At 39.5% G+C, this 26,430-nt stretch overlaps 1 protein-coding gene across 2 annotated transcripts in view; it reads right to left on the bottom strand.

The window, feature by feature from the left end:
- The window catches only part of POLA1 (DNA polymerase alpha 1, catalytic subunit), a gene marked incomplete at both ends in the record, with an annotated part of 204,290 nt that overhangs the window by 126,964 nt on the left and 50,896 nt on the right, over window positions 1–26,430 (bottom strand). For both annotated transcript variants that reach the window (XM_080364084.1, XM_080364085.1), the window contains one exon: window positions 996–1,028. In XM_080364084.1, coding sequence (XP_080220210.1) covers window positions 996–1,028 — 33 coding nt within the window. The remainder of the gene's footprint in view (window positions 1–995; window positions 1,029–26,430) is intronic.

Genomic DNA, 26,430 nt, shown 5'->3' with positions numbered 1-26,430 from the left:
TTTCCATATTGTGCTTCATATTTCCATCTTCCCACTCCCACCTTTTTTCTTCTGCTGTAATCTAATTACCTGTGCTAGTCCTCCCCTGGGTAAGAATCTACCTACTATGACCCACAAGTTTTGTATCCCCTGGTTGAACCAATGAACAATTACACCTGGAGATAAACACAAACACCTCCTTGAATCCTTCTCTCTGACTGACACTCTGCCCTTCATATCATCTCTCATTGTGATCCTTGTAACAATTCAAATGCCCTACTTGGAAAAGATTGTGTTCAAACACCAGCCAGACTGCTGGGATAATGGAGCAAACTCTGGACAAATTGAAGCACGTAAAAAAGCCTGAGGTGCATATGAAAGGCATAGGAAGAAAAAAGGTGAAAAGAAAAATTGTCAACACCAGTAAATGTCACCAAAAAAAATGGGCAGATGCATCCAATTACATAATATTAACTTGGGGGGGCAAAACAAAACCAACCAAAACAAAACAAAACCAACCAACCAAAACAACAACAAACACATACACACAAAAGCCAAACAACAAACAAACAAAAAAACCCCACACCAACAAAACAAAAACTTGATGTCTTCAGCAGTAGAAAAATCAATGCAGCTGTAAAAACCTGAACATGGCTATGTCCATGTTAAATTCCATACAGTCAAAAGAACACCGTCATAGAGTTTAAAGTATGCCAAAAAGTAAACCGTAATAAAACATTATAACACACAGTGTAACAGGTCTATGAGTAAACTCTAATTAGCACTGTTGCTAATTTGCTTGAAATAGTTGCACATAGGCTTCAAGCAGGGGCCAGATCATATCTGTGGTAGGAAAAGAAAAAAAGCTATAATCCATTAGGAAGGATTACATTTGTAAACCAGGCATCCTAAGAAGTGATTTCAGGTCTGTTTGGGTTATAGTTCTCCTAGAATAAAAAAATTTCACCAGGTGTGCTCTTTAAGGGTTGTTGTTTAATGAAAATGCTCAGCATTACCTTTTGCACCATCTCCTTGGTATGCATCAAAATCTGAAATAAAAAAAAAATAATCAAAGATTAGCGTATGATATAATTACAAGCTAATACATGCAAACATATCCATTAGGTTGCTAACTCCAAATGCTCTCACCTTTCAAAACAAAGCAAAACACCTCTCTCCTGGCAACACATAGTTACCTCAATACTCTTATTACATGAGTAAATTCTCATCTGACCTTGTATTAATGCTATTATTAACTCCCCTAAAACAAGATTAAAACAAATCTCAAAATTGCATGTGCACACATACATTTTCCCTAAGGAAAAAAAGAACATTGACTCAAATGCTCAAATAAAACCTAATCGGGCAGTGCCAAAATTAAGCCTCTTCCAGAAATTTAGGTCAGTTGTTTTCTTCATCTCCATTATCTTATCTGTTGATATATATATAGAATATATAATATTTTAATTGATACATAATATATAACCTGTCTTACTCAGTAGTCTGGATAGTGCTTGCTTAACAAGAACCTAGTCAAAAGGTGGATTACCCTTGTAATGATATCAAAATTAGTCTTCAAAAAGCAAACTACTTAGGGAAACCAGAACTATCATAGAGATAGGATACAGATACGGAATTGCTGGGAAAATCCAGGCATATCGAGATTTGTTTGTGTCCTGAATGCTCTGAGTAGCAATTCTTTGAACCTTATAAATAGCTGCAGAGGCCTCACACAAGTAGGCTACCACTTCCATTGCTGACACTGGTGAGCATAGTGGAGAGGGTGGGAAGAGCACACCATCTGAAGCCACAGACATGGCTGTAGCACGGAAAAGTCAAAATAAAACTAGTCTGATGACCAAAAAATGTAGCTGCTGCAACAGCAAAGGCTTAGTGAAGTTTGCACAGCTGCATGAGAAGCAACATCTGGTCTGTCCCTTCAGTCACCTGGCTGTGTTTCTACTGTCTTCCCCGTTTCCTTCCTTGTCAGCATCCTGGTGCTCTGACACACAGCTCCAGAATCCACCTGGTTAGTCCCAGTTCCCTGGCTTCTCTCCTTTCCATCCCCACTCAGCATAAACCTCAGTTCTATTTCAGCTAGTCCTGCTACTTGTACACATTTACACTTCTAATTTTCTTAAAGAGGATTACTTCGAATCACTTGTTACAGCAACGATAGATCAGAATCTGTTAGGTGAATATGAACACTTTGGTAGTCTAGCTTTAAAGACAGTCAGGCAACATGCTATTTTAACAGGTCATATTAAATTGAATAACCTATAGTCTAAGTTTTATTATTTTTCATACATTAAATTGCAGTACTCCTTGGCCATATTTACCAAAAAGGCAGAACTATAACCTGTAGTCAAGAAGTCTGTGACAGCGAGCTGAGTAGTAGAAATCAGCAAGGATGAGGAAAGAAAGGATGAACAGGGAAGGGCTCAGTGGGAGAGAAATCTCATGACTTTCACACAGCCAAGGAGCCTAAAATGAATCAAAGAATCTTAAGCATTGTGATCTTGACTACTGCAGCAAGCAATTCTGAAACAAAGGTGAAATGTCCATCTCTACGTAACAGTGCATGGACAGGATGACAACACTGTCATTCCTTCAACATTAACAGCATTCTGAACCTTTAGACAACCACAGTGATGAATACTGAAGTATGATGCTCCATTATGCTTTTTCAGTTTGTTTTCAATGATGCACCACAGAATTCAGCATCGAAAGCTATATTCCCCTGGTGTTCTTAGCTTTGCAATGCTTGACTTAGCAGACTCGATATTTTGTTTCAACGTAGTTCCTATTCAGGCAGGTTTTCTAGCCACTTTTGTCTTCAAAGAGAAATGCAGCTAAGGATGGACTCATTCTCCCAAAGTCTAAAGACATGAACTAAGGAAACATTATATACCATTCCCTTCAAGGCAGTTAAGGCAAGGTTAGGTTCCACACCACAATGGAATTCTGACACAGCTTTCTCACAACGAATGCCCTTATCAGGGTTATTTTCCAAGCATATATGTATCCCTAGGGATTTACACACTTTGGGTCAAGTTCAAAACACCAGGTTAGTTTAAAGACCGTACACTGTTGCTGCAAACTAGGTACTCAATGTGATGCCTGAACTCTGCTTAAGTAAGTCCCAAACTGCAAAACGCTAAGCTGGCCTCAATCTTCTATGTAGACAAAAGGAAAATGGTTAATCTTAACTGCCGATTCACTCTAGGCTGTAGGTGCTCAGATGCACATTTTAATCAGAACCTTAAAAAATATATTCCACCCCTATTCATCTCCTTGTGAGTAATTCAGACGGCACCACTATAGCACCTTTCTATGGAGTTTCGAAATTATTCTAAAGACATGTATCACTGGTACATGACATCAAATTTCATATACTGTAATAAGAATTCCAACTTATTCACCCTCCCGCCCTTCTCTCACTTACTAGCTAACTCCTACACAGAAAGGGTGTACCTTTCCCTTAGTACTCCAAAAGCAAATGGGAGTCCCCGAAAGAAAACTAAAAATTGGACAGAGAAATGACGAGTTTATATGTAAATTGAAAGAAGGCCTACTGTTTTTTCCCTTGATAATTTCTGGCATTTTCTACTTAATTCTCTGAAATGACGCTATTGATAGTTGGTTTTGGTTTTGTTTTGTTTTGTTTTTTTTTTCCAAATACGATTACCCCCTACCAAACAAATTGTTTGGCTGTGCAAAACCATTTCTCAATAGTCTCCAAGGACAGCACTGGATGTAATTACAAGAGGGTCACAGACGAGTTTGCTTCATCAAGTGACTGGCATATGCTAGTGCTACATAATCTGACAGGAGATCACTTGTAAGTGCCAACAGCTACAAAACACAAGGTTATAAAGCCTTGCTAAATTCATTAATAAGGCAGTTGGTAGTTATCTGATTTCACAGCAACACCTGCATATTTATCTTCTCATTACCAATTGGATGATGAAATTTTTTTCAAGCACATTTCAAAAATCTGCCAACTTCAAGTGCAGAAAAAAAATAAACTTTGTAGTTAATTTTTCCCTTAACAAAGTACAGCTGTTGAGAATAATTGTTCAAGATCTTACCCTGTAATGTCAACTGCAGCAGAACAAAGAGTATTTAATTAGCAAATCTATCCAGTAATTCAACACCTATTATATAAAATGCCTTCGTGATTTTATTCAGGATAATTTGCTAAGAGGGTTATTACTGACATTCAGATGAAATTTAAAATTCCTACGCAAGTCGAGTCATAATAGCAGTAATGATCCCCCCAATCAGGAGATACTGTGTCACACAAGGTACTTTTGCAATGCAGCAGCCGATTTCCTGACTTCTTAATTCCTGGGCACAGCTCAGTGAGAGCCCTTCATGCCAATATTGCAGTCAGCAATACATCCTTAATGGGACTCTATTAAAATACCTAGAATAAAAATGACTTTTTTTTTTTTTTTTTAAGTTAAAAAGAATGACAGCACTGCTATCATATCAATCATTAGCAGTTTCTCAGACATGCACAGCAAAGGAAGGGAGGTTTATAGTGAGGCTGGGAAGACAGAAGAAAGAGAATGGGAAAATTGTTACTCGATAGTTTCCTTCTGCAAATAATATTGCACTGCTCATGAGAGCTGGATTGTCTCCTATTGCAGGCAATCCAAGTAGGAAGAATTAATTGCCTGGCAACCCATCTGTACAGCCATGTCCCCTCCCCCCAGCAAACAAACTTCTAAGAACCTGTGAACTTCTCAGCACAGCGAACATCTGTGAAATTCTATTTTAACTTTTTTCTCATAAAAGCAAGACCAGCAACACACATTCTCTCACCCGTGAACTGCAAGTCAATATAAACTGAGAGACTGTAACTGCAGACAAGCAAACTGCAAAATTCCCTGTCCTAATTCTACGGCAACTCACTAATTACTTAATTAAATGAGGAAAGATTTAGAAAAGGGAAGGATTAAAATAAATAAATACACAAAGAACAGCTTTACCTTTATCCATTACATCAAGTATTTTTAAATATACCTCATTAAATAAAACATGAAGGAGTACATTCTGACGTGAGGATACTAATGTGAAAACAAGCTAAGCTACCTTGGTTAAAAAAGAATGGGATGGGGCACAAAACTAACATGTTCACGCAAAGATTTCTCACACAAATTTTCTGTAGATTCCTGGGGCCACAGATGAGAAAGAATGGAAAGGGAGATTAAAGACCAGACCGCAGACACTGACCAAAATGACTACAAAAACACTGCACCTAAGAAGCATTAAAAACCAAAACAACACCATCAAAAAGGCAAAAACAAACACAACAAACCAATCCCCACAAACACACACCACCTTATGCATTCACCGTGTACAAGGCAAAAAACTAACACTCTGGGGGCCTTGGCAAAAATTGTGTTTTTTTGAAGACTACCTGCAGTTATCTAGTGTAGACCTGATTTTTTTTTCCAACTCAGCTGTTTACTTGTGCAATTTTATAGTAAGAAAATAATTCGGTCATCAGTTTTAGTAATTCATGTTAGCTAGTACTTCCCACAACACAGAGGAACAAATGGGCAGGAAGAACTGTGTTCCAGTATGTAAAACCACTCACTAATCTACATGAGAAGCATTTCTGAACTTCTATATTTTTGCAACCTGTTCATTAGCTTTGCTAGCATTTTGTGATAAGTAGCCTCTGAGACTGATAAACCACAGTCAGAGGATACTGCAAAAAGATTTTAAGGAGGATTTTCAAAAAAGGTTTCTATGGCTAGACAAAAATGCACAGATGTCATGAGCAGAAATGAAAGAAAAGATGGAAGCACTGTCTGCCACAAGGAATGAGGCACTGCAACATAGCATTTTCATTAAACAATCAATTTGATTTAGAAAAGTTTGAGTGACCAGATTCAAGCAGTTAGTAAATATGTTTGTTTCAAAGAGCTTTTACTAAGTATTTGCTTTACTTGACAATTCATTGAGTTACATCTCTTAGGAAATATTAACAGCATCAGAAACACACTGTATGCTGCCAAAATTTTCCCTCCTAGTTTGTTTTTTTTTTTTTTTTTTTTCAAAAACACGGAAATTAACTGTCCATACTCCACCCAACAAAGTTGGCAGACATAAATACAGCTTTCACACATGCTGTGTATAAAGCCAGTATTGTATGGTGCACCAAAACCAAAGAGAGAATGGTTCCAAGGTCTGGAGTAGCGTACACGAAGATCGAGCAACATACCCTTACGTGTCTACAAAAGGTAGGATCTTCTGCCACACAAATAGCATAAAACACACGAAAAAGGCAGCAACAGAAATATGGAAATGTGCCAAACACAACAAAAATCATGAGTGCCTTCGTCACATTTTCACAAGGAGTGCAAAGATGTCAGTAAAACACTGAAGATGATGATATGAATCAAATTACAACTTGAAGACAATGTTCACATCGTGCCAGAAACAATTATATCTTTAAAATTCTACAGGACCTCTGTTTCAAGTATTTGTCGTGAGTTTCACTGAAGAGAACACAAAAACCAGAAATAATTCCATATTAAATTGTACAGTTATTGGTTATTCAGCACAATATATTACAAACCATGCTATACTAAGGCAAATTTTGCCCATTTTGAAAAATATTATTTTGGTATTAGAATGAAAGAAAAAACAATGAAACACACTCCTTACAGCTCTGGACAAAAGTTAAAAAATTAACACCCAAGACTTCTGTGTTGGAAATTCATTAAAGTCTTGGAAATGGAGAGTCTGAGTACTCAACAAAAAAGTTGAACACTTGAGTGCATAGAAGGTAACTGACACAGTTCTGATTCCAGTTTGTGTTCCCAGAAGCACCAAGAACATGGTATCTGGATGGACAACCAGCTGTTAGAGATGTTCATACAGTGTGGGCCACAGCCAGTAATGTTCCTTCCAGAGAAACCCAACACCAGAATCAGTGGCAGTTCCTAGACAAGCACCAGGGCTCACAGCACACCCATGGAATTATTTTCTTTCTGATCAACTGATTCAAAACTGAAAACAAAAGAAGGAGCAAGGAAATTTTTCCTTGTTTTACTCCATGAAAGAAGAAGATATGCAACATCTAAAACCCCTTGAAGAAGACAGTACTCAAACCAACTTCAGCTCATTAAGCCTTCTGAATATTTCTTCATTTAAATCCATTCAATAAATCTATGCTTGTTGAACATTTTGTACATAAGATGCAAAAGTAGCTTTGCTTTATAAGAAAACCCTTTGTGCATTTCAAGTACACTGCAACTACATCAAAATCCAACCATATCACAAACCACAAGTAAAAACCCTTCTAATAAGCAAGAATATGACAAGCACAATTTACTATTTGCTAATAAAACCAAAACATGTGTTAAGATACTCAAGATTTAAATCCACATAGACAAGTATATCCTCCTTAGAGAAAACAGCAGTGTTTGTTTCAGTGAAATGAACAAATATTTAGACAGCAAAGCTTTATTTTGCATTGTTTCTCAAACTGAATTGGTTTAACACACTGAGCAACAGAGAGTCTGTCTTTCACTAGAAAAAATAAAATTACAAGAACAATAAATAATGAAAATTAATTACTTATAAGCCAAGGTTTCCTGTCTGGTGACACAAGTTAGAATCCAGTCAAGGTTTAAATCAGAGCACTCTGAATAACAGCAAAATCTGTTCCCAAGTAGAGAACCATGCCATTCTCCACATCAGGTTTAAGATGAACTATAGTTTTAGAAATCATCCTTCAAATACATAAGCGTATCTCTCTATCTTGAGGTGACAGGAATGAAAGTACTGTCTCATCTCCTGAGTAAGTTACTCTCATAGCCATATAACTAGAAATCTGGAGAAATCAGAAAACAGGACTCAGAATCAATAGTGAAGACAATTTTCAAAATAAGATTGAGTATTTCTGCAAACCAGAAAAAGAAATAAAGCTAATACTCTAAAGACCGAAATATTTTTTTAAGCAGTGGATAAACGCAGTTCATTATCCAAAATGATGACAAATTCCTTGAGAATCATACCCTCCCCTCTCCCTCTTTTTTTTTTTTTTTTTGAGTAAAAAGCAGAAAACAGGACTGACAACTCCGCAAGGTCCTTCTTCCTTATCTTTCAACTGGTAATTTCATTCCAAAAAGAAAGGTGTGTTGTAAGAACGGCCTTTTAAAGTAAACAAGAGAGTCTGGTGTTGGCAGGAAGTGAACCTGGATTACTTTTCTAAGGTTCTCCTGGTCAGCATCTTTTAAGTAATAACCCACAACTTGTGTGCTTGCAGAAAGGCAAGGGGCTGGGGAAAGACAGGCAAGCGCTACAGAGAAGAACAGATGCAGAAAACACTTGCTACTCGATGAATATTTTTAAAAGCAAAAAGCACTTCTACTGAAAAACACAGCATTTTTCTTGAAGAATCACAGGCATTTGCCATAGGTATACTGAAGAAAGCAAGGCAACCTCTGCCTAGATACAGGTACATTCACTGAAAATAATCCTGAAATTTTATAGGAGATGAGGGGACATGCTAGTCTTGGCAATGAATAGATTGAGTATGAACGTTTTTGTCCATCAAAAAAAATATATGTAAGTGGTTTGAACTGCTTTAAAACTAAACTGTTCTTTCATCTTGACTAAGTCATTGTCTATCAAAGAAACGTATTCAAATTCAGAAAAGTATTTTAGCCTCTAATTACCCTCCAAAGAAAGTTCTCTCTACCTAATTTCTTCAATGTCATGCAAGATTTTCATAGAGCATATAATTTTGTTTCATTAAATTAAGATACATTTAGACAACATGACAGTTGTTTTTATAAAGTTAAACAATAGTCATTCATCTTCAATGGTTGAACAGCTGGTGTCGGCAGCAGAGTTTTGGTCTTCAGGCTCATGGACCTCCCTTTGAGGACCAAGAATTGCTTGGACAAGGCAAGATCCATCTGACTACATGGAGCAAAATGATCTGCCCAACCTGGTCAGGAAAGCTTTAAACCAGGACTGACATGGTGGGAGCACATGTCCATGAGGAAGTTGTAAACCACGATGGGAAACAAAGGGCGGGGCATGATGTGAACAGCAAGGACTTTATAATCAACAACACAGGGCTGAAAGAGGCCCTCTTTGAGCGCATCCATGTAAATAAGGGATTGCCTCCAGCACAGTGTTACAGAGAAAGCTCTTGTGCTTTTTCAGGGCATCAGCAGGACTGGGTGCCTCTCTGAAAGGCCTGTATACTAATGCACACGGCATGGGGAACAAAGAGGAGGAATTAGACATGACTTGACTGGGATGAGGGAAACATGGTGGAAAACAATGATCATGGAAGGTTCCTGAGGACAGGAAGGAAGCAAATGCCACTGCTGTCCTCAAGATGGGCAGAGGGGAGGAGATTCCAGGAAACTAGAGGCTGGTCAGCCTCACCTCAAATCCTGGGACAAGATGGTAGAGCAACTAATTGTGAAAACAACTGTGTTTCAGACACAGAAAACACAGTAAGTGCTTAGGAGCACTCAACACAGATCTTCAAAGAGAAGGCCAGTCCCTAGTGGTGTACCCCAAGGGTAGATAATGTGTTCAATCCTGTTTAGTGTCTGTGTTAATGACCTGGCTGATGGTGCAGAGTCCACCCTCAGCAAGTGTGCAGACAATACAAAACAGGGAGGACTGGTTGATACACCAGATGGTTGTGCTGCTGCTACAGAATCATAGAATCATCTAGTTTGGAAGACACCCTCAAGATCATCGAGTCCAACCATTAACCTAACTCTGGCACTAAATCATGTCCCTAAGAACCTCATCTACGTGTCTTTTAAACCCCTCCAGGGATGGCGACTCCACCATTTCCCTGGGCAGCCTGTTCCAATGCCTGACAACCTTTTCTGAGAAGAAATTCTTCCTAATATCCAATCTAAACCACCCCTGGCACAAGTTGACGCCATTTCTTCTTGTCTCATCACTTGTTACTTGGGAGAATAGACCGACACCCTCCATGCTACAACCTCCTTTCAGGTAGTTGTAGAGAGTGATAAGGTCTCCCCTCAACCTCCTTTTCTCCAGGCTAAACAGCCTCAGTTCTCTCAGCCACTCTTCATCAGACTTGTGCTCCAGACCCCTCACTAGCTTTGTTCAGAGAGACTTCATCAGGTTGAAGATATCTCATGACCTACAGGAACCTCTTCAAGTTCAACAAAGGGAAATAACAAGTCCTGTACCAAGACTGGAATAATGCTGTGGACTCTGGGACTGATCGTCCGGAAAGCAGATTTGCAGAAAAATATCTGGTCATCCTTGTAGACACTAAGGTGATCATGAGCCAACAATGTACCCTTGCAGCAAAGGTGGCCATGAGGCAGAGCACTGCCAGCAGATCTGAGGGAGGAGATCCTTATCCTTCTCCTTTACACAGCCCTGGAGAAGAGAGGGCTAGGGGCAGGGTCTTATCACTGTCTATGACGGTGACAGCCTTTCCTCATCGGTGCTCAGTGAAAGGAGAAGCAACAATGGGCATAAATTAAAAAAAAAATCTCTTGAAATATGAGGTCTCACATTGCTTAAATACAAGCAAAAATTTCTTTACTGTAAAGACTGTAGGTTGCACAGAGGGCCTGTGGAGTCTCCATTCTTGGAGATCTTAAAAACCTAACTGGACATGGTCCTGAACCGACCTGCTCAAGTTGAGCAAGGAGATTTGAACTACATCTTGAATGGTGCCTTTCAACCTCAGCTACTCTATGAGTCTATGACCCTCAAAGATCTATCCTTAGATATTCTTTACATTTAAGAGTAAATAGCTTAGATTGTGTTCTACAGGTACCATTTTAAGAATCAAGTCACACAAAAACATGCTCACCCCCCAGATCTAAAGGAACTTGTTTCTCACATGGAGCCAAGTCTGACACAAGACATGATCTGATGGATAGACACCCTAAGTGACTCAGTGCCACTTTAAGCCAGGTTGTTTCCCTGCTTTGAAGAAAAAGATCATTCTGAAAAACTCCAAAATAATCTACTCTAGATCTGATATGTTATAAGCCTCTCTGATTAAGGAAGAAGCTCCTGTATGTTCAGCTTCCTAACTATCCTGGGATATCAGGTTTCCACCAAGCTTTTAATACGTAAAACATGAGAGACTGGGTGTATACAAATACCTAAAGGGTTCACAACTGTATTTAAAACATTAAGCATGTGGTGAAAGCAAGTCCTTTAAGTATTGCCCAAAGAGAGAGAGAGAGAAAAAAAAAAAAAAGAATCTGCTATAAGATCAATCTTGCTGCATCAAAGAGAAGTAACAGAGTCAGTTTTTCTTCAGGGAGAAACCTTAGTCTTTGACTCTGTGCCACCTTTCCTGGTGACAATAGATAACTGAAACTGAACTGAAAATTCAACAAAGATTATTCTGATTCCAAAAAGCAATGAAACCTGAATGAAACGAGCACTTGTAACCAAGGAAGATTTTTACCAAGGTACCTATGTGGGACTAAATAACTACCAGTGCTCAAGTCTCAGAGACTCACAACCACATTTGGTACTAAACAAAGCAGCGAAAAAGTAGAAGCAGAGCAGGTACCACCTCCAGCATCTCCAAACAGCAGCCATGGTACTCAGGTGGCTCCTACACAGTCCCTCCAGACCAGGCCTCCCTGGCAGCTCTTAACTGCCTTCTTAGGCGGTACCAGAGAAAGAAAAGAGCTTCACCTCTACATGGGACACTTAACCTTTCCTGATTCAGGCAGGACCTAGTGATTGCTCCAAGGAAGGGAAAAGACAAGAAGGAACATGAGTGGTTCATAACATGAAGTCTCAGTCCGATTTCCTATTTGTTCAGCACGACCTCTGTACAGCACTTGATGAAGCTGGCTTGGACACAGATGGAAAGAGTTTCTGAGAGCCTGTCAGTCAGACAGAGTCTTTTTAGACTATCTCTTCAAAATCAGATTCCTGAATTCTCTAGATATGTCTGACAAAAAAATGAAGACGGAGCCTCTCAGGACATAAAAGACCTTCCCCCCAAAAAGTAAGCATTTACAAAGCGTGTCAGAAATAAAATCTACTGGCCTACCAGATGATTATAACATGTATGGCTAATTTCTGCCATACACTTCGATCTCTGTGTAGAAATAAAAATATATTAAAAAAACCCCAACACTTTCATTTAAGGCTTCTAGCTATTTTTAAACTAATTACCAAAGAAAATTACTAGTTAACAATCCTAAATTGCTTGTTAAATAGGGCTTGCAACTGTAAGTCAGGAATAGGAACTGTGGGTTGTGGCAACTTCACCTTCTAGACTTTTCCTATAAGGACATATAGGAAAAAAGAGCTCATATCAATGGAGACTACTGCCTATCCACAGACATCCACAAGAACACAGATATTACAGACACCTAAAGGAGCTAAGGCTGGAACCATATTCAGTGTCATAGACTTTCTATAGAAACAGAAATATGCTCCATGAGACAACTTTGTGATAACTCCAATTGAGAAAATATGAGCTTCACACAAAAGTAAATTCCTAAAAGGGACCACCTTATTATCAGCCTTTAAGATGTCAACAGTTAATAGAACCATTGAATCATTCTGGTGGAAAAAGACCTTTAAGATCATCATCAAGTCAAACCATTAAGCTAGCACTGCCAAGTCCACCGCTAAACCATGTCCCTAGGAACCTCATCTACGCATCGTTTAAACACCTCCAGGGACGGTGACTCCACCACTTCCCTGAGCAGCCTGTTCCAATGCCTGACAATGCTTTCTGAGACGAAATTTTTCCTATTATTCAATTTAAACGTTCCCTGACATACCTTGAGGCTATTTTCCCTTGTCCTATCAGTTGCTACTCAGGGGAAGAGAGCAACACCCTCCATGCTACAACCTCCTGTCAGGTAGTTGTAGAGAGCGATAAGGTCTCCCCTCAGCCTCCTCTTCTCCAGGCTGAACAGCCCCAGTTCCCTCAGCCGACTCTCATCAGACTTGTGCTCCAGACCCCTCACCAGCTTCGCTGACCTTCTGTGAACTCTCTCCAGCACCTCAATGACTTTCCTGTAGTGAGGGGCCCAAAACTGAACAGAGGATTTGAGGTGGGGGCTCACCAGCGCCAAGTACAATGGCACAATCACTTCTCTGTTCCTGCTGGCCACACTATTCCTGATACAAGCCAGGATACTGTTGGCATTTTTGGCCACCTGGGCACACTGCTGGCTCATGTTCAGCTGGCTGTCAATCAGCATCCCCAGATCTCTCTTCCCCCAGGCAGCCTTCCAGCCACTCTTCCCTGAGCCTGTAGCACTGCCTGGGGTTGTTATGACCCAAGTGCAGGACCCGGCACTTGGCCTTGTTAAACCTCATACAGTTGGCCTCAGCCCAATGATACAGCCTGTCTACATCCCTCTGTATGGCCATCCGACCCTCCAGCAGATCAACACACCTACCCAGCTTGGTGTCATCTGCAAACTTACTGAGGGTTCGCTCAGTTCCCTGGTCAATCAGTCAATTATCTTAAGTTGCAGACTAGGGCATTTTTACCATCATTTGTAGCCTGTCTTATAATAGAGCACACTTGCACTGTTTTTAAAAACAGAACAAAGTTAGAGGCTTATCAAAGCATTCAATTTAATTTTTCAGGACTATGAACTCATGAAAAGAAATGACAGTTTCAGAACTTACTTTTATGCATTAGTCTGTCGTTAAGCTCTGCAGGTCCAGCCCACCCATTTCAGTATTTAGAGTTTCAAAATTAATAGCAGTGTGGCTTCATTACTAATGAAGCCAAGTTGTTAAGTTGTCACTGTATAATACCACAAGATATGGATTGGTTTGTTAATTTTTAAAGAATATGGAAATATGAAGACTAGGAAAACAAAAAATGTATTTAACCTTTCAACATGACCCTCTAGGAATCCAATCCAAATACTGACTTCTAACCACATATCGGATTAAAGTAGCTGAGTTTTGCCACTCATTCAATCCACATAATTCACCTAAAATGATACTGCTCAACGGGAATACATTTCTATTCTAATGATGGGAAAACCTTAATTACAAATGCAACTAAAGCATGCTACCTTCATAAATCCATTACTGCAAGAGAGGCATGCTGATTATTTTTTAAATCCTTAATTTGTCATTTAGACCTACTGTTATCTCATTTGTAAAGAATTCAAAACACATTTGCACAAAACTACCTTTCTAAAACATTAACAATGTTTATAAATCTCTCACTTATTTCCCTACAATTTGACAGGATTGATTTCGTGCTACATACTTCAGCTCAATCAATCTTTGACTTCGGAAATTTTCATTTAAATTCTTCATCCCACAAATTCTGCTAAAGAAAGAATATCACAACCTAAAGGTTTTGTTTAATCTAAAAACATAGCTAACAAGCTTTCCTATTTCTCATTACGGGAGTTTGAATCATTAATAAAAAAACCTCAGCTTTCACTCAGATGCCAAGGAAGCCTTCTTTCAAAGTTTTCTCCTTCTCTTACTTTTCAGGTTAAATAGAAGGCACCAGCACTAATTTACATTATTGTCACACGAGTCATTCGATATCCTCAGTAGAATTATATTTGAAATGTGACATGGGTTGAACTACAAAAATATAAACAAGATCACAGAATGACAGACTGGTTGAGGTTGGAAGGGACCTCTGGAGGTCACCTGGTCCAACCACCCTGCCCAACAAGGACAGCCTAGAGCTGGTTGTCCAGGACCATGTCCAGATGGATTTTGAGTATCTCCAAGGACAGAGACTCCACCACGTCTTCGGGCAACCTGTATCAGGGCTCAGTCACCCTCACAGTCTAAAAGCATTTCCTGATGTTCAGACAGAGCCTCCTGTGTTTCAGTAAAGAAACAAACAAACAAAAATAAAATAAAATAAAATAATCTATCAGTCTTACCATGCCCATGACAAAAACCACCATGATAAAGGCCCATACACATTCCCTTTAGAAAAAAGAAGAATATCAAGTGCCCATCCAAAAAACCTCAACAATACTGAAATTTTTACTTATTGAAAACCACATTAAATCTGCTGGCTAAAAAACACCTGCCCACAAACCTTGGGGACGCTGAAGAGATATTGCCACTTTCTGACAGATGTAACACCACTTTTAGCATGTCCTGATGTGCTGCACAAGAGATCTGAAACAATTTTCCCAGGAAATATACATGCAATGTGGCTGATAAGAGACATTTGCTCTCTTTTATAGGTCATGTACTTTTCTAAGGCAGAGTATCCTGGGGTTCTTTGTGTTTATTTACCTAGACATTAATTTAGACCATATGTACACATAAGCATTTATAGAAAGATATACACTTTAATATTCAAAGTCAAGAACCAACCACACTCTGACCGAGACAAACAAAAACATTAACCTAAAATATTATCTAGAATGGATTGATTACGTATTTCTCAAGCTTATAATCTTATGATACTGGCAGCTACAACCTGGAGAGAAAAAAAAGTGCTGAAGTGAACCTTGACAGTTCATCTACCAGCCCATCATCATAGGTTTATTCAGATGAACTGCATTTACCCACATGTCTATAATGGATCAGATGTCCCATCCACCTGAACTACTATGATTTTTCTGTTTCAGTTCTCCCTTTTCATGAGCAGTTGCTCTGCTACAATCCATCACATAAGAAAACTGTCACAAAGCTGAAATATGGCAAATTCAAAGTATTTGAATATTTATTTGATTAAAGTATAGAACATTATCCTTATTTGGTTAAAGTACAGAAGATTATCCAGTAGAAGAGAAAGGTAATTAACATCTAATTTCAAAGCTTTTCAAATGAGCCTCATCCCAACCACACTGTAAGAGTTCTACACTAAAGAAGTTTCTAATTTTCATTCAAAAAGGCACACCTGGCAGACCAACAGTAACGGTATGAAAGAAAACAGAAGACAAAGAGGCATTCAGATCAAGCAAAAAACATGTTCCCCACTCTCTTCCACATGTGCTCGCAGTCATATCATCAACTAAGTAACATCTGACTAAATGAGGTACACTCACCCTAACAGCGAGAGGTAATTTAACAGGTTAGATAGAGGAGAAAAGATATTTAAATTGCCTGGAAGTTGAGTAACAAAAACAACTTATAAAGCCTGTAGCACGCAGGCTTCTAGAGTGACTTTTGAAAAGGCTTTGCTGACACTGCTGGTGGTTTCCAGCTTAAAAAAAAAATAAAAAAATAAAAAAAAAAATTAAAAAATTGTCATGTAGGTAATTTTTCTACAACAGCAGAACAAAATCTCCAGTCTAAGCTGATCCTCTACAAGGGGCCTGTCTTCCACCAGGTTACAGAGTCAAGCCCCCAGCACTGCCACACAGCACATGCACTCGGGACTTATGCAACAGATAGAAAGAACATCTGCTGTCTCTGGTATTAAGGATGCTTGTGGTATATGGAAAAAAGAATGGTTTTCTGCTAAGGCTTTACACTGTATTGCAGAAGACACCATAAGCAACAGCAGGAAAACACAATGACCAAAGACTTCTACAGGATCCTTCAAGGACATGACAAGATTTCCAAGCATCTTAGTGATACAATGAAATGGTTCATATATTAAAAGAAAATACCAGAAGTTGTTATTAATACAAAAATTCTACATTATGAGAACAGTAAAGATACTGGCTGGTAATAAGTCTTCAAAAACTGGGTAAACATGGAGTGAAAGTTGGTTTGAGGCTCACGTCAGAGCTAAGCCTACTTAACAAGCAATGATCCAGGAGAAACGCTAAAAAAACAGCAAACTCTTTGTCTTTCAAAGGATAACATTTCACAAAAACCACCTCTGATCGCAACAGTGAGCCATACTGGAGTGGCTTGTGAGAAAGACATCTTCCATACTAATGTCTCCCTGTAGAAAAACCGGGGACATCTATACCCAAGAAGTGTAGCTGTCCCAAGAATCCAAGTCAGTAGTTCCAACTGAAGGCTCGGAAGGAGGAGGTTACAACTTTTTAAGATTAGCTGTTCCTTGCCCCCCTCTGCCAAAATAACAGATGTATCTTGGAGCAGGCGCAGCTTCAGAAAAATACTCCAATTGCTGCTCCTGCTGCGGAGATGGGGATTTATGATGGGCTATGGGAAGCACCCCACTGGCCTCAGCTCCGAAACAACAACGAAGGCTGCATCATAAAGGACTTATACACTGTGAGGGACTGCCAAGCATACCATAAAACAAGAACATCATATTACCATCTTAATCTTGATTCCAAGCCCTGTATTTTCAGCCCTCAGCATAGATTTTCCCCCCACAGAAAGCATTACATGTCAAAAGGTTCATAGACTTGGCTCACTGATTGATTCCTAGTCTAACTGATTTGTAAGGCTAATTAAGACACGGCCGAACTGTGTCCATGTCTGTCTTAACGTTAGTGTTCAAGCAAGTTTCACACCATCTGATTAAAATTGACTAAAAGTGTCTTACTTCAGTAATCACTTAGACAGAATGAATTTTATATTAGCAGGATCAAGCACACGTCAGGCCTCAGTGGAAATGAAAAGGGCTTATCGTAATAGGATTTATAAATCCACCACATTAGGTTAATGGCTAAATGATTTACATGTAACTTTTCCCCCTCCTCCTCCTCCTCACCTTTCAACTCACACACAAAAAATCCTATATTTGGCACTTTTAACTATGAGTGCTACGGCAAAAACAGGCGTTCTTTTTAATTAGCTGAAAATTAAAAGCCACAAGTGATTCTTCATTAACTCTTTCATGGCAGAAATAATCAATTAGATTTTTATAAAGCCAGAACGCTTAAAGACTCTAATGACCCATTTCAAACAAACACAATGAGCTATCTACACAAGCATAATGAAGCTCAAATTGTTTGAACCAATAAATATGCAACTGATAAAAATGAGATCCTTATTCCTCATAAAATTGGCAGTAATGGAGTTCTTCATATGAAAATTTTCAATTGCAGAGAAGACTCTAAAAGCCCTTGCTCTTTCTCAGCCAGCAATTCAATCCGACAGTTAGTAGCAGTTACTAATGACGCTGGAATATAGGTGGCTTAAAGCCAACCCTCCCTCTTTGCAAGTGCTGGAATGTCCTCCACCATGTGGTAAACCAGGTGCTTTGTTTTGTTCTTTTGGCAGCTGAAGCTTTTATTTTCTGGAAATTTGAAAACAAAGTCATTCAGCTGAGCCCCTGCAGCAGCACTTACATCTGCTCCATTCACCGGATACAGCACAGAAGTTCATCTGCAAGTTCTACCTGTCCCCCACCTCTCCCAAAAGCTAATACCAGGTCAGGTGCGAAGAGCGAAAGTTCAAGTTAAATGCACGCCACCCTTATGTTTAGCAAAATTAATTAAAAATTGTCAGATAACAAGGTCAACATTTCTCAGTGATACAGTGCTTTGCATTTTCAGGTCACTGTACAGACATTAGTAAATGAATCAAACACTGGGATTAAGGTTAACTGCCAACACCATATGTTTAAAAATAACTTATCAAGCATCTACCCTTTGTCACCAGGCACAATTACATTATCACCACCTCACTTTCTTTTCATGGCATTAGGAGGCCAGCCAGCCAGCCAGCCAAGCAGCACCCCATCCCTTCCCTTCCCCTCCTTCACAGCCCAGGTCAGAACACAGCGTTCCTACACATCCAGGGCTACCAAAAATTTGCGGTTTATAGACACCAGCCTGCTTCTCTTAGGAAATTGGTGTAAGTCAATTTTTGTTCCAAACACGGGCTACGCTAGATGAAAGCAGCTAAGAAGGAAGCTGCTTGTTTTCCAGCCACGGCCTGGTGGCCCAACAATAGCAGTGGCAGAGCCCATCTCCGGTCCTCTCCTCTCCCCCGGCTGCCCGTGTATCGAGTTCACATTCTTTCCCTACAAACACTTGTCCGGTGTCGTACAAAAGAGTAACCAACAAACCTGATACAGGGCCATTAAATTCAGACAGCAAGGCACCACACAATGACCTTTAGAAGAACGATATTAACAGGTGGCTGGTGTCTAATACAAATAATTATATTACACTTTAGCAGCATGGACCAAAGTGGAAACACATTGTCTTGTCATCAGCAATTGAATAAGCCAAAGCAATGTTACCAGAACACCCTTTTAACACTCCACTTTTTCCTCCCCAACTACAGAGAACACCTCCCATCATGGAACACAGCCAGTGAGCTCTCAACTCTTATCATAAGGTAAGCAATTTGAAAATTTTGCCAGGGTATCCGATATTTCCAACTCAAAACAAAAAAGGTCCTGCCATCCTTTGGAGATCACACAAGAATCCTTCACAATTAAATTCAAGTGTTGTTTGTTAATTTATCCTGGCTTTCCTCTTGGAAGCAGTTCACTGAAAATACAGCCCTACATCAATTAAAACTAAAGAAGCTTAGTTGCTTCTCAGCAAAGTTCTTAAAAACCTAGAAGAGAAACTACACTACAAGTTATCAAATTAATTACCCCTGCTCACTAATTAGTTTTTCCAACATCAATCATCTCAAGTCAGCAACAGTTTTCATCAGCCTTTAATCCTGAGATGAGTGGCTGTTTTGAGAGGATGGACAACTGTGTCAAACAGCCACAACATTTTGGGACAGACAGCGATTTTCAACCACATCCACAGCAGAACTCCACGTGGCTGGGGTGCCGAGGGGACCCCCGGTGTGCACCCCTCCAGCCCCCACGGGTTTCGCACAGCCCAGGCACATGCCAGCGGCAAGCCCGGCCGCCCTGCACGGGGCCAAGCCACGGATCGGTTTCTTGTCAGCTGCGAGATGGCTGACACTTCAGCTGCTCAAAGGCTTCTCATTCTTCACTTTGGAAAGGGGAGAGGGCAGGCTGAAGGACACTTCAGCCTGTCCAATGTACAGTAGGGTGAAAGGTAGGAAACCACACCTCAAAACAACAGGGTAAGTGGTAACGTATAGCTGAAATGTCCACATGCAGAGGGATGGTGGAAATACTTGGAAAAACAACAAAAAAGCCCATCTACAGAGAAATACATTGAAGAAAGATGCTGCTTAAACTTTCATGCGCGGTGTCAGTCATCTCAGCCTTCTGCTCCTACAGCAACAAGCCACAAGCTTTAGTTCACATTTGTTAGTTCATATAGGGAGCCACCGGGGAATGCCTCAGTTGGGCTGGGGGAACAGCACAGGGAAAGAATAAAAGGAGCACCAGGACAGGACATGCTGAGAGGTTCGGCTCAGTAACTGCAGAACACCATGAATGGCCAGAGCATCCTGACAGACCCAGAACGGCCATCCTTCCCTCCCAGGGCAAAAGCAGGTCCTTGCTTTCCAGGCAGAAAATGGCACCTCTGTTTGCTTTAGCCAGAAAGTAAATCATAGTCTGGCTAGTAACTCCCACTTTCATCCTCTGGAATGGAAAGCCAGTTTGGAGTAGCCAGGCAGACACTGCTGGCTGGCACCGGCATCACCCTGGAGTCTGGCAGCAGCCAGTCCTTCCCCCCCTGCCCTCTGGCATCCCCTCCTCACCCACCCCGCACTACAAACACCTCACTTCAATTCAAAGAGGTGTGAGAATTGCATTTTACACAACAGCTTCAGGAACTTAATTTCAGGCTCCCACCCTCACCAGTAAGCAACACGGTATTCAACCAGAGAGGCCACAAAACACAGCAGTGGTGATGACAAATTTGGGAAGTGACCGGAAACACAAGATATGGATGCTTTGGTAGTGAAGACACCTAACACTTTGGGGTGGGGTGAGAAGAAAGAGAACTATTAAACTAAAGAAGAATTTGTAAGAAAGGCAGCTAACAAGAAACAAAATCCAGTAGTACAACATGTCTCTAGTATCCTTACACATGGAAAAGTACGTAAGACCTGCTCCCAAAGGCTCCATCACAAAAAATTCCCACCCCTATGGAGTCAGTAGCAACCTTTTCTCATTTTTCTGCCTATTAAGGAGCTATATGGGTGGGTTTGGCTCCTCTATGTCAATTATACATGCTTTTTTCTGTGTCTTCAGCTCTTCATTTATTCATTTACCTATTTATTCAATCCTCTGAACACTGGAAATAACAACAAAACCACAAAAGACCTGCTCCCCCACAAAGTGTCAAACAAGCAGCATCCAGAACATCACATATGACTATGACGTGGCTAAATGACCCTATAACAATATGCTTATACATATGACCTGAAGCATCACCTCAAGAGTTAATGCTTGACTAAAGTATATTAACATAAAAGAAAAGGAGGGAAAAAAATATAATTAGAACAACTTTGTTCTAGATCTTGACTATGTGACACTTGGGGTAAGAAGCTCCTTGGTTTTTCTTTTTTCTGAACTGTGCTCAGGCACTCAGGCTCTCTGACACTTGAAGAAGGAGATGCCATCCACCTAGGCCACTCTTGGTTTTCAGTAGCTTAACAAAAGGACACTGGAACCTGAAGCAGAGGACATCTGCTGAGCATCTGAAAGTCTACAACAACCAGGGCATCACTTGATGACACCTGGGCTCCACGAGGCCTCTTTCTCCACGCCTGTGTGGAGAAGCCAGGGTGGTCAGACTGAGCATGCAAAAGAGAGATGGAGTCTCCTGGGCAAGAAGAATCTACTCCACAGGCAGAACTGCCTGCACACATGCTTCTCCGGTGACCCACCTGCAGCAAAATTTCAAGGTGTGTGGATTCCAGTGTTTTCCTAAAGAAATCACAAGCACAGGGTTCAACATCAGCAAATGAATATCTTTCATTCTTCACATAATGCATTTTTTTTAATATGAGATCACCAGCATAATCTGCTGGAAGTGGAGTGCAGTCATGAGAATCTTGAAATCGCATCGCCATGTGTTCTCAGCCACATCTACCATACAGCTTTCATGCAAGAAGGGATTCGTTTATTATTTTTAATTAATAAAGTCAATTTGTATGTGAAGACATTTTTAAAGGAAATCAGTTGTTCTCACTGAAACTGAATTCAACTGGCACATTGTTTTGTCTAGCAAAAGCAGTTATACACTGTGTCACACAACATACTGATAATGGAAATGGCACAGTCCAACAAAAGCAGTTTTGTCAGAGGTCATAACTTCATTCATATGTTTAAGATCTTGCCATGTGCCTACTAGCTACTACACAATCAGTTTTTGATACGTATGCATATTGTCCACAAAAGCCACTGAAGCACACATAGATCAATATGAAGTATTTTCTGTTCCACGCCTCTGCAAATTAAAACTGCATGAGTCCAACACTTACAAAAGCTATTTTACATTAATATACAATCACACCTTGATGCTGTACTAATACCTATGGAAGTCACAAATTAACCCCAAAGCCTGCCTATCAGTTCAGAAGCACATGCTATCAAAACCTCAGCATTCTTCTATGTAAGAAATATAATGAGCAAACGCTCATAAGAAGTACTGTTTAAACAATCACTCAGAATTGTGATAACAAATATTGCATGAAGTAAAGATATTTGACTCACATTTGTTAATAGATAAAGAAGATCCTGAGATTTGTAGGCATATGAACATTACCTTGAACTAAAGACAAGAATGAAGACCAGAACACACCTCCTTCAAATCATCCACTTCCCAGTAGAGTCTTAAAAAAGAAGATTGTAAAAATCTCCTTGAGATGCCCCTTTGGGGTTCAGGCACTCGTTTAATGCTGCTTTGCTGCACATGAAGAAATGTCTCTGGCCAGCCACAATATCCAGAAGATGCATCCTGCTATACCAGCGAGAGCTGTGCTCACTGCAGTGGGACAACATCAGTTAAAACCTACACAGATTCCTAAACATTAAGATATTTTTGTTTACTCCATTAGGAATTTTTCTGTTTAGAAACTTTATTTAATCCCTTAAAAGAATTCATGACATGAAGCACTACGCAGAAACCAGAAAAATATAAAAACATACAAAAACTCTTAAAATATTCAGAGGTGAAAATAATTATAGCACGGGTAATTTGATCTCTTCTGTATGATCTGAGGAAAAAGACAAAGTGATGATCAGAGTTATAATTGTATAATAAATAGTAAACTTTTTAAGATTTAACTGAAACAATTAAAGCATCGCTTCCTCCTTGCACAATGCTTTACAAAGATGTAGACTGTAGCAAACAATTTCCTTAAAACCCACTGAAGATACCAGATTGTGCACACCTGGGAAGAAATCACAGGAAACCTCTTAGAAACATCAAGTACATGAACAAAGAATCCCCTTAGCATTAAGAAAAGTAAATATTGAAAGGTTCAATCTAAGGTATTATTGAGTACCAATTTTTAAGTACATATATTTTTATGTTGTGCCAGATGGGTAGTATACTCCTCCTCTCTGACTAACCACAAATGACTTCTTGTAACTACATAGAATTACCTTTATCAAAGACAGCCAATTCATTCAAATTCTACGCAATTCATCTGTCACACAAATTATAACATTTCAGTGTAGCAAAAGACTGCAGAGATTCTTTACTGACCTTCCCGTATAACACATGGACCACGAAATTTTACTAAACAGTCTCTACTTCAAGCCTATAACCTTGAGTGACAGCGTAATTTTTAGAAGCAAGGCATATGATCTTGATTTAACGCAAATGATGAAAAATCTACCACCACCTCTATGAAACTCCTTTGCACAAAGTTAATGAAGAACTGAAATATGGCTAATTTATGCTGCCACCTGCAGCGACTCTGAATCTGCACCAACAAACAAGAAACTGATCAGCTAAGAGGACTTTCAAGACTGAGGAGGAAAGAGGAAGAAGAGATGAATTACAGATACTGAGCCAAACGATACATATTTGGGACAGCAGACATTCACAGAATTATGTTTCTTGGCTGCTCTAACTGGTGATGCTCTGCCACAGCAGGAAATCCAAACAACACACGTCAAGACATTATAGAGCAAAACTGAAGAAAGGTCCAATAAGAAATTCAGGACTGAATCACCAAGACCAGTGCCCTAAAAACACACATCATATAATCCTATTCGTGAAGATATCTGGCTCCCTTTTAAATAAGGTGAAGTGGGTTTTGTTTGTTTGTTTTCTGGTTTGGTGTTGTTGGTTTTGTTTGGTTTTTGTTTAGTTGGTTGTTTTGGGGGGGTTGGGGTTTATTATTGTTATTATTTTTATTATTATTATTAACGTCTTTGTTGGTTTTGTTTTGTTTTTTATTTCACTGACATCACAGAAAATTCAAGGCAGATATTTGTTCTTCATTGAGCCTCATTTCAGTGCCCCTATCACTATTGCCTTAAAAATAAGCTATGTTTCAAAGGGAACTCCTGGGGAAAAAATGTATTTTGTTGGCTCAGAGGAGTATTGTCACGATGGCTGCTCGATTATTCCCTTGAGGTAGAGAGACTAAGTAGGAGGCTTTATCATCATTCAAGCAGATGCGCTATTAGACACACGACACCAGACAATTTTAGTAGACTCAAACATGGAAACTCGGTTTACAAGGATGAAATATCGAAACAAATCCACTGCTGAGGAATCCTCTATGTTATCAAACAGATGCACTTAATAGACACCATTAGAAGCATCACATCTACACTGTAAGGATTTAACAAAGTATTCTTACTTTTCCTTCCTTACTGAAAAGCATAAATCAACTGAAAGGGGAACTGAGGTTCCTCTATAACTTCTGTGCAACCCGCAAAGATAAGCTGCAGTGCTTTGTACTTCCACATTTGTAACTCCTCACCTGAAGAGTAATGGTTTAGAAAAAGTCATGAGGATAGTTTTTTTCTGCACTCCTCATATCTTGGATTCCGAGAAACTACAATCTCTTATAAGAGAAAATAAAATGTCATAATTGTAGATACTAAAGATTAGAACAACAACAATCCCTAAACAGTGGGTTTAATATCCTGGCATAAAATACCCCAAATTAAATCCTCTCTTCAGAACTGCTCCTATAAAGTTGACCCACTGCATGTGTGTCAGTGTTTAAAGTTTTTACAATGTCTCCACATGTTCCAGATTCTAACTTGGAAGCTGATACTGCTCAAAAAGGGCAAAATTACTATGGCTACAAAGAACCATCCACTGTAAAATTCCATAGATGCTTCTAATAAAACATCCTAAGCAGCCTACCATGCAAAATAATTATCCACCCTTTTCACTTGAACTGCAATGACATCTTTCAAATTCATACATGTGACATCCACAAAGAACACTCCTGAATCTGTTAAACATATTTTCAATCTCTACTTTAAGAATATAAGTGACAGAGAAAAATTAAGGAGAGATCTAGTGGCTAAGCTTTTTCATTCCTGGAAACAGGAGTTTCCTGGGATGGAATAAATACCTGACCAGCTGCATGCAGTTCCTGAAAGATGGTCCTAAATAAAGATTTGCATGCTGGCTGTAAAGAGGGACCTAAAATAGAATCAGAACTCAGGTCAAGACACTTAAAAATCTAGAGATTCAGCACCTGAACCTTCTCCTGATGGCATTCTGGAGAGTGACCAGAGGTGCATGTTAGCACTGCTCAGTCACACAGCTATTCCACAGTTTCACCATTGTAATTTTCCCTTTTCCCACTCATGAAAAAAACTCATCTTCATTTGTAATGAATTTCTGTTTTAAGCCCTACCATCTGAGCCTAGGTATTACACATGTATTACTTAATAATGCTTTATATTTACTAGATAACATTAATCCAGTAAATTTATTCTTTCTTGTATCAGACACTTGTGGGCTGATAGAAGTCACTTTATAGTACATCAGTGGCTCACACACCAGAAAAACCATTTACGGGTTAAATTCCTCTGGAGTCTAGCAAAGCCCAGGACTCTAAATTTTCCATTTTAACCAAAACACGACTTCTGCTCAAAAAAAGTTTGATGGATATGTATGCTAGGTGTTTAATCTATTCTAGGAAAACAAGAAATGACCTTCACTCTAGTAGCAACTGGTTTATAGTGGCCACCTATGCATACAAAGGCATCCTGTGTTTGCTTTGATGGCTTGCACATGCCAGGGGTTGATGTCATTGATAGATTATGGCTATTGACATTGCTATCATTCTCACACAAAAACTTCATTAGCATAACAGAAGATCTGAAAGTGTGCTAGCCCACTTTCTAAAAATCTTCCCCATCTGCTGCTACGTGACACACGTAGATCACCTTACCTCGCCTATTCGCAAGAATACAGTGAGTGCTCAAATGCCACGGGAAGGGTCCAGCCGCATCTGTCTTGCGAGCAAGGCTATTGTTTATGAGATAATTACTCTGGCCTTGTTAACTTGCAGCAATAATCGAGAATGAAATCACCCAACAAGCCAAGTTACCTAGTAATATGGCACATTATAACAGCAATGATTGCATGTAAACTTTGAACCCTCTTTAGTGTCAATTAATTTCAAGAGCATTAGCACCAACAGTAAATGAATACGAAGCAGTTTAACTAATTAAAGCTTACCAGGTAATAGGTTTGTAGCTTCAATTATCATTTTTCTTGT

Source organism: Nesoenas mayeri (assembly GCF_963082525.1).
Source record: "Nesoenas mayeri genome assembly, chromosome: 1".
NCBI lineage: Eukaryota > Metazoa > Chordata > Aves > Columbiformes > Columbidae > Nesoenas > Nesoenas mayeri.
Note: the sequence above shows the minus strand (reverse complement) of the source record. Positions and strands in the feature narration are given on the sequence as shown.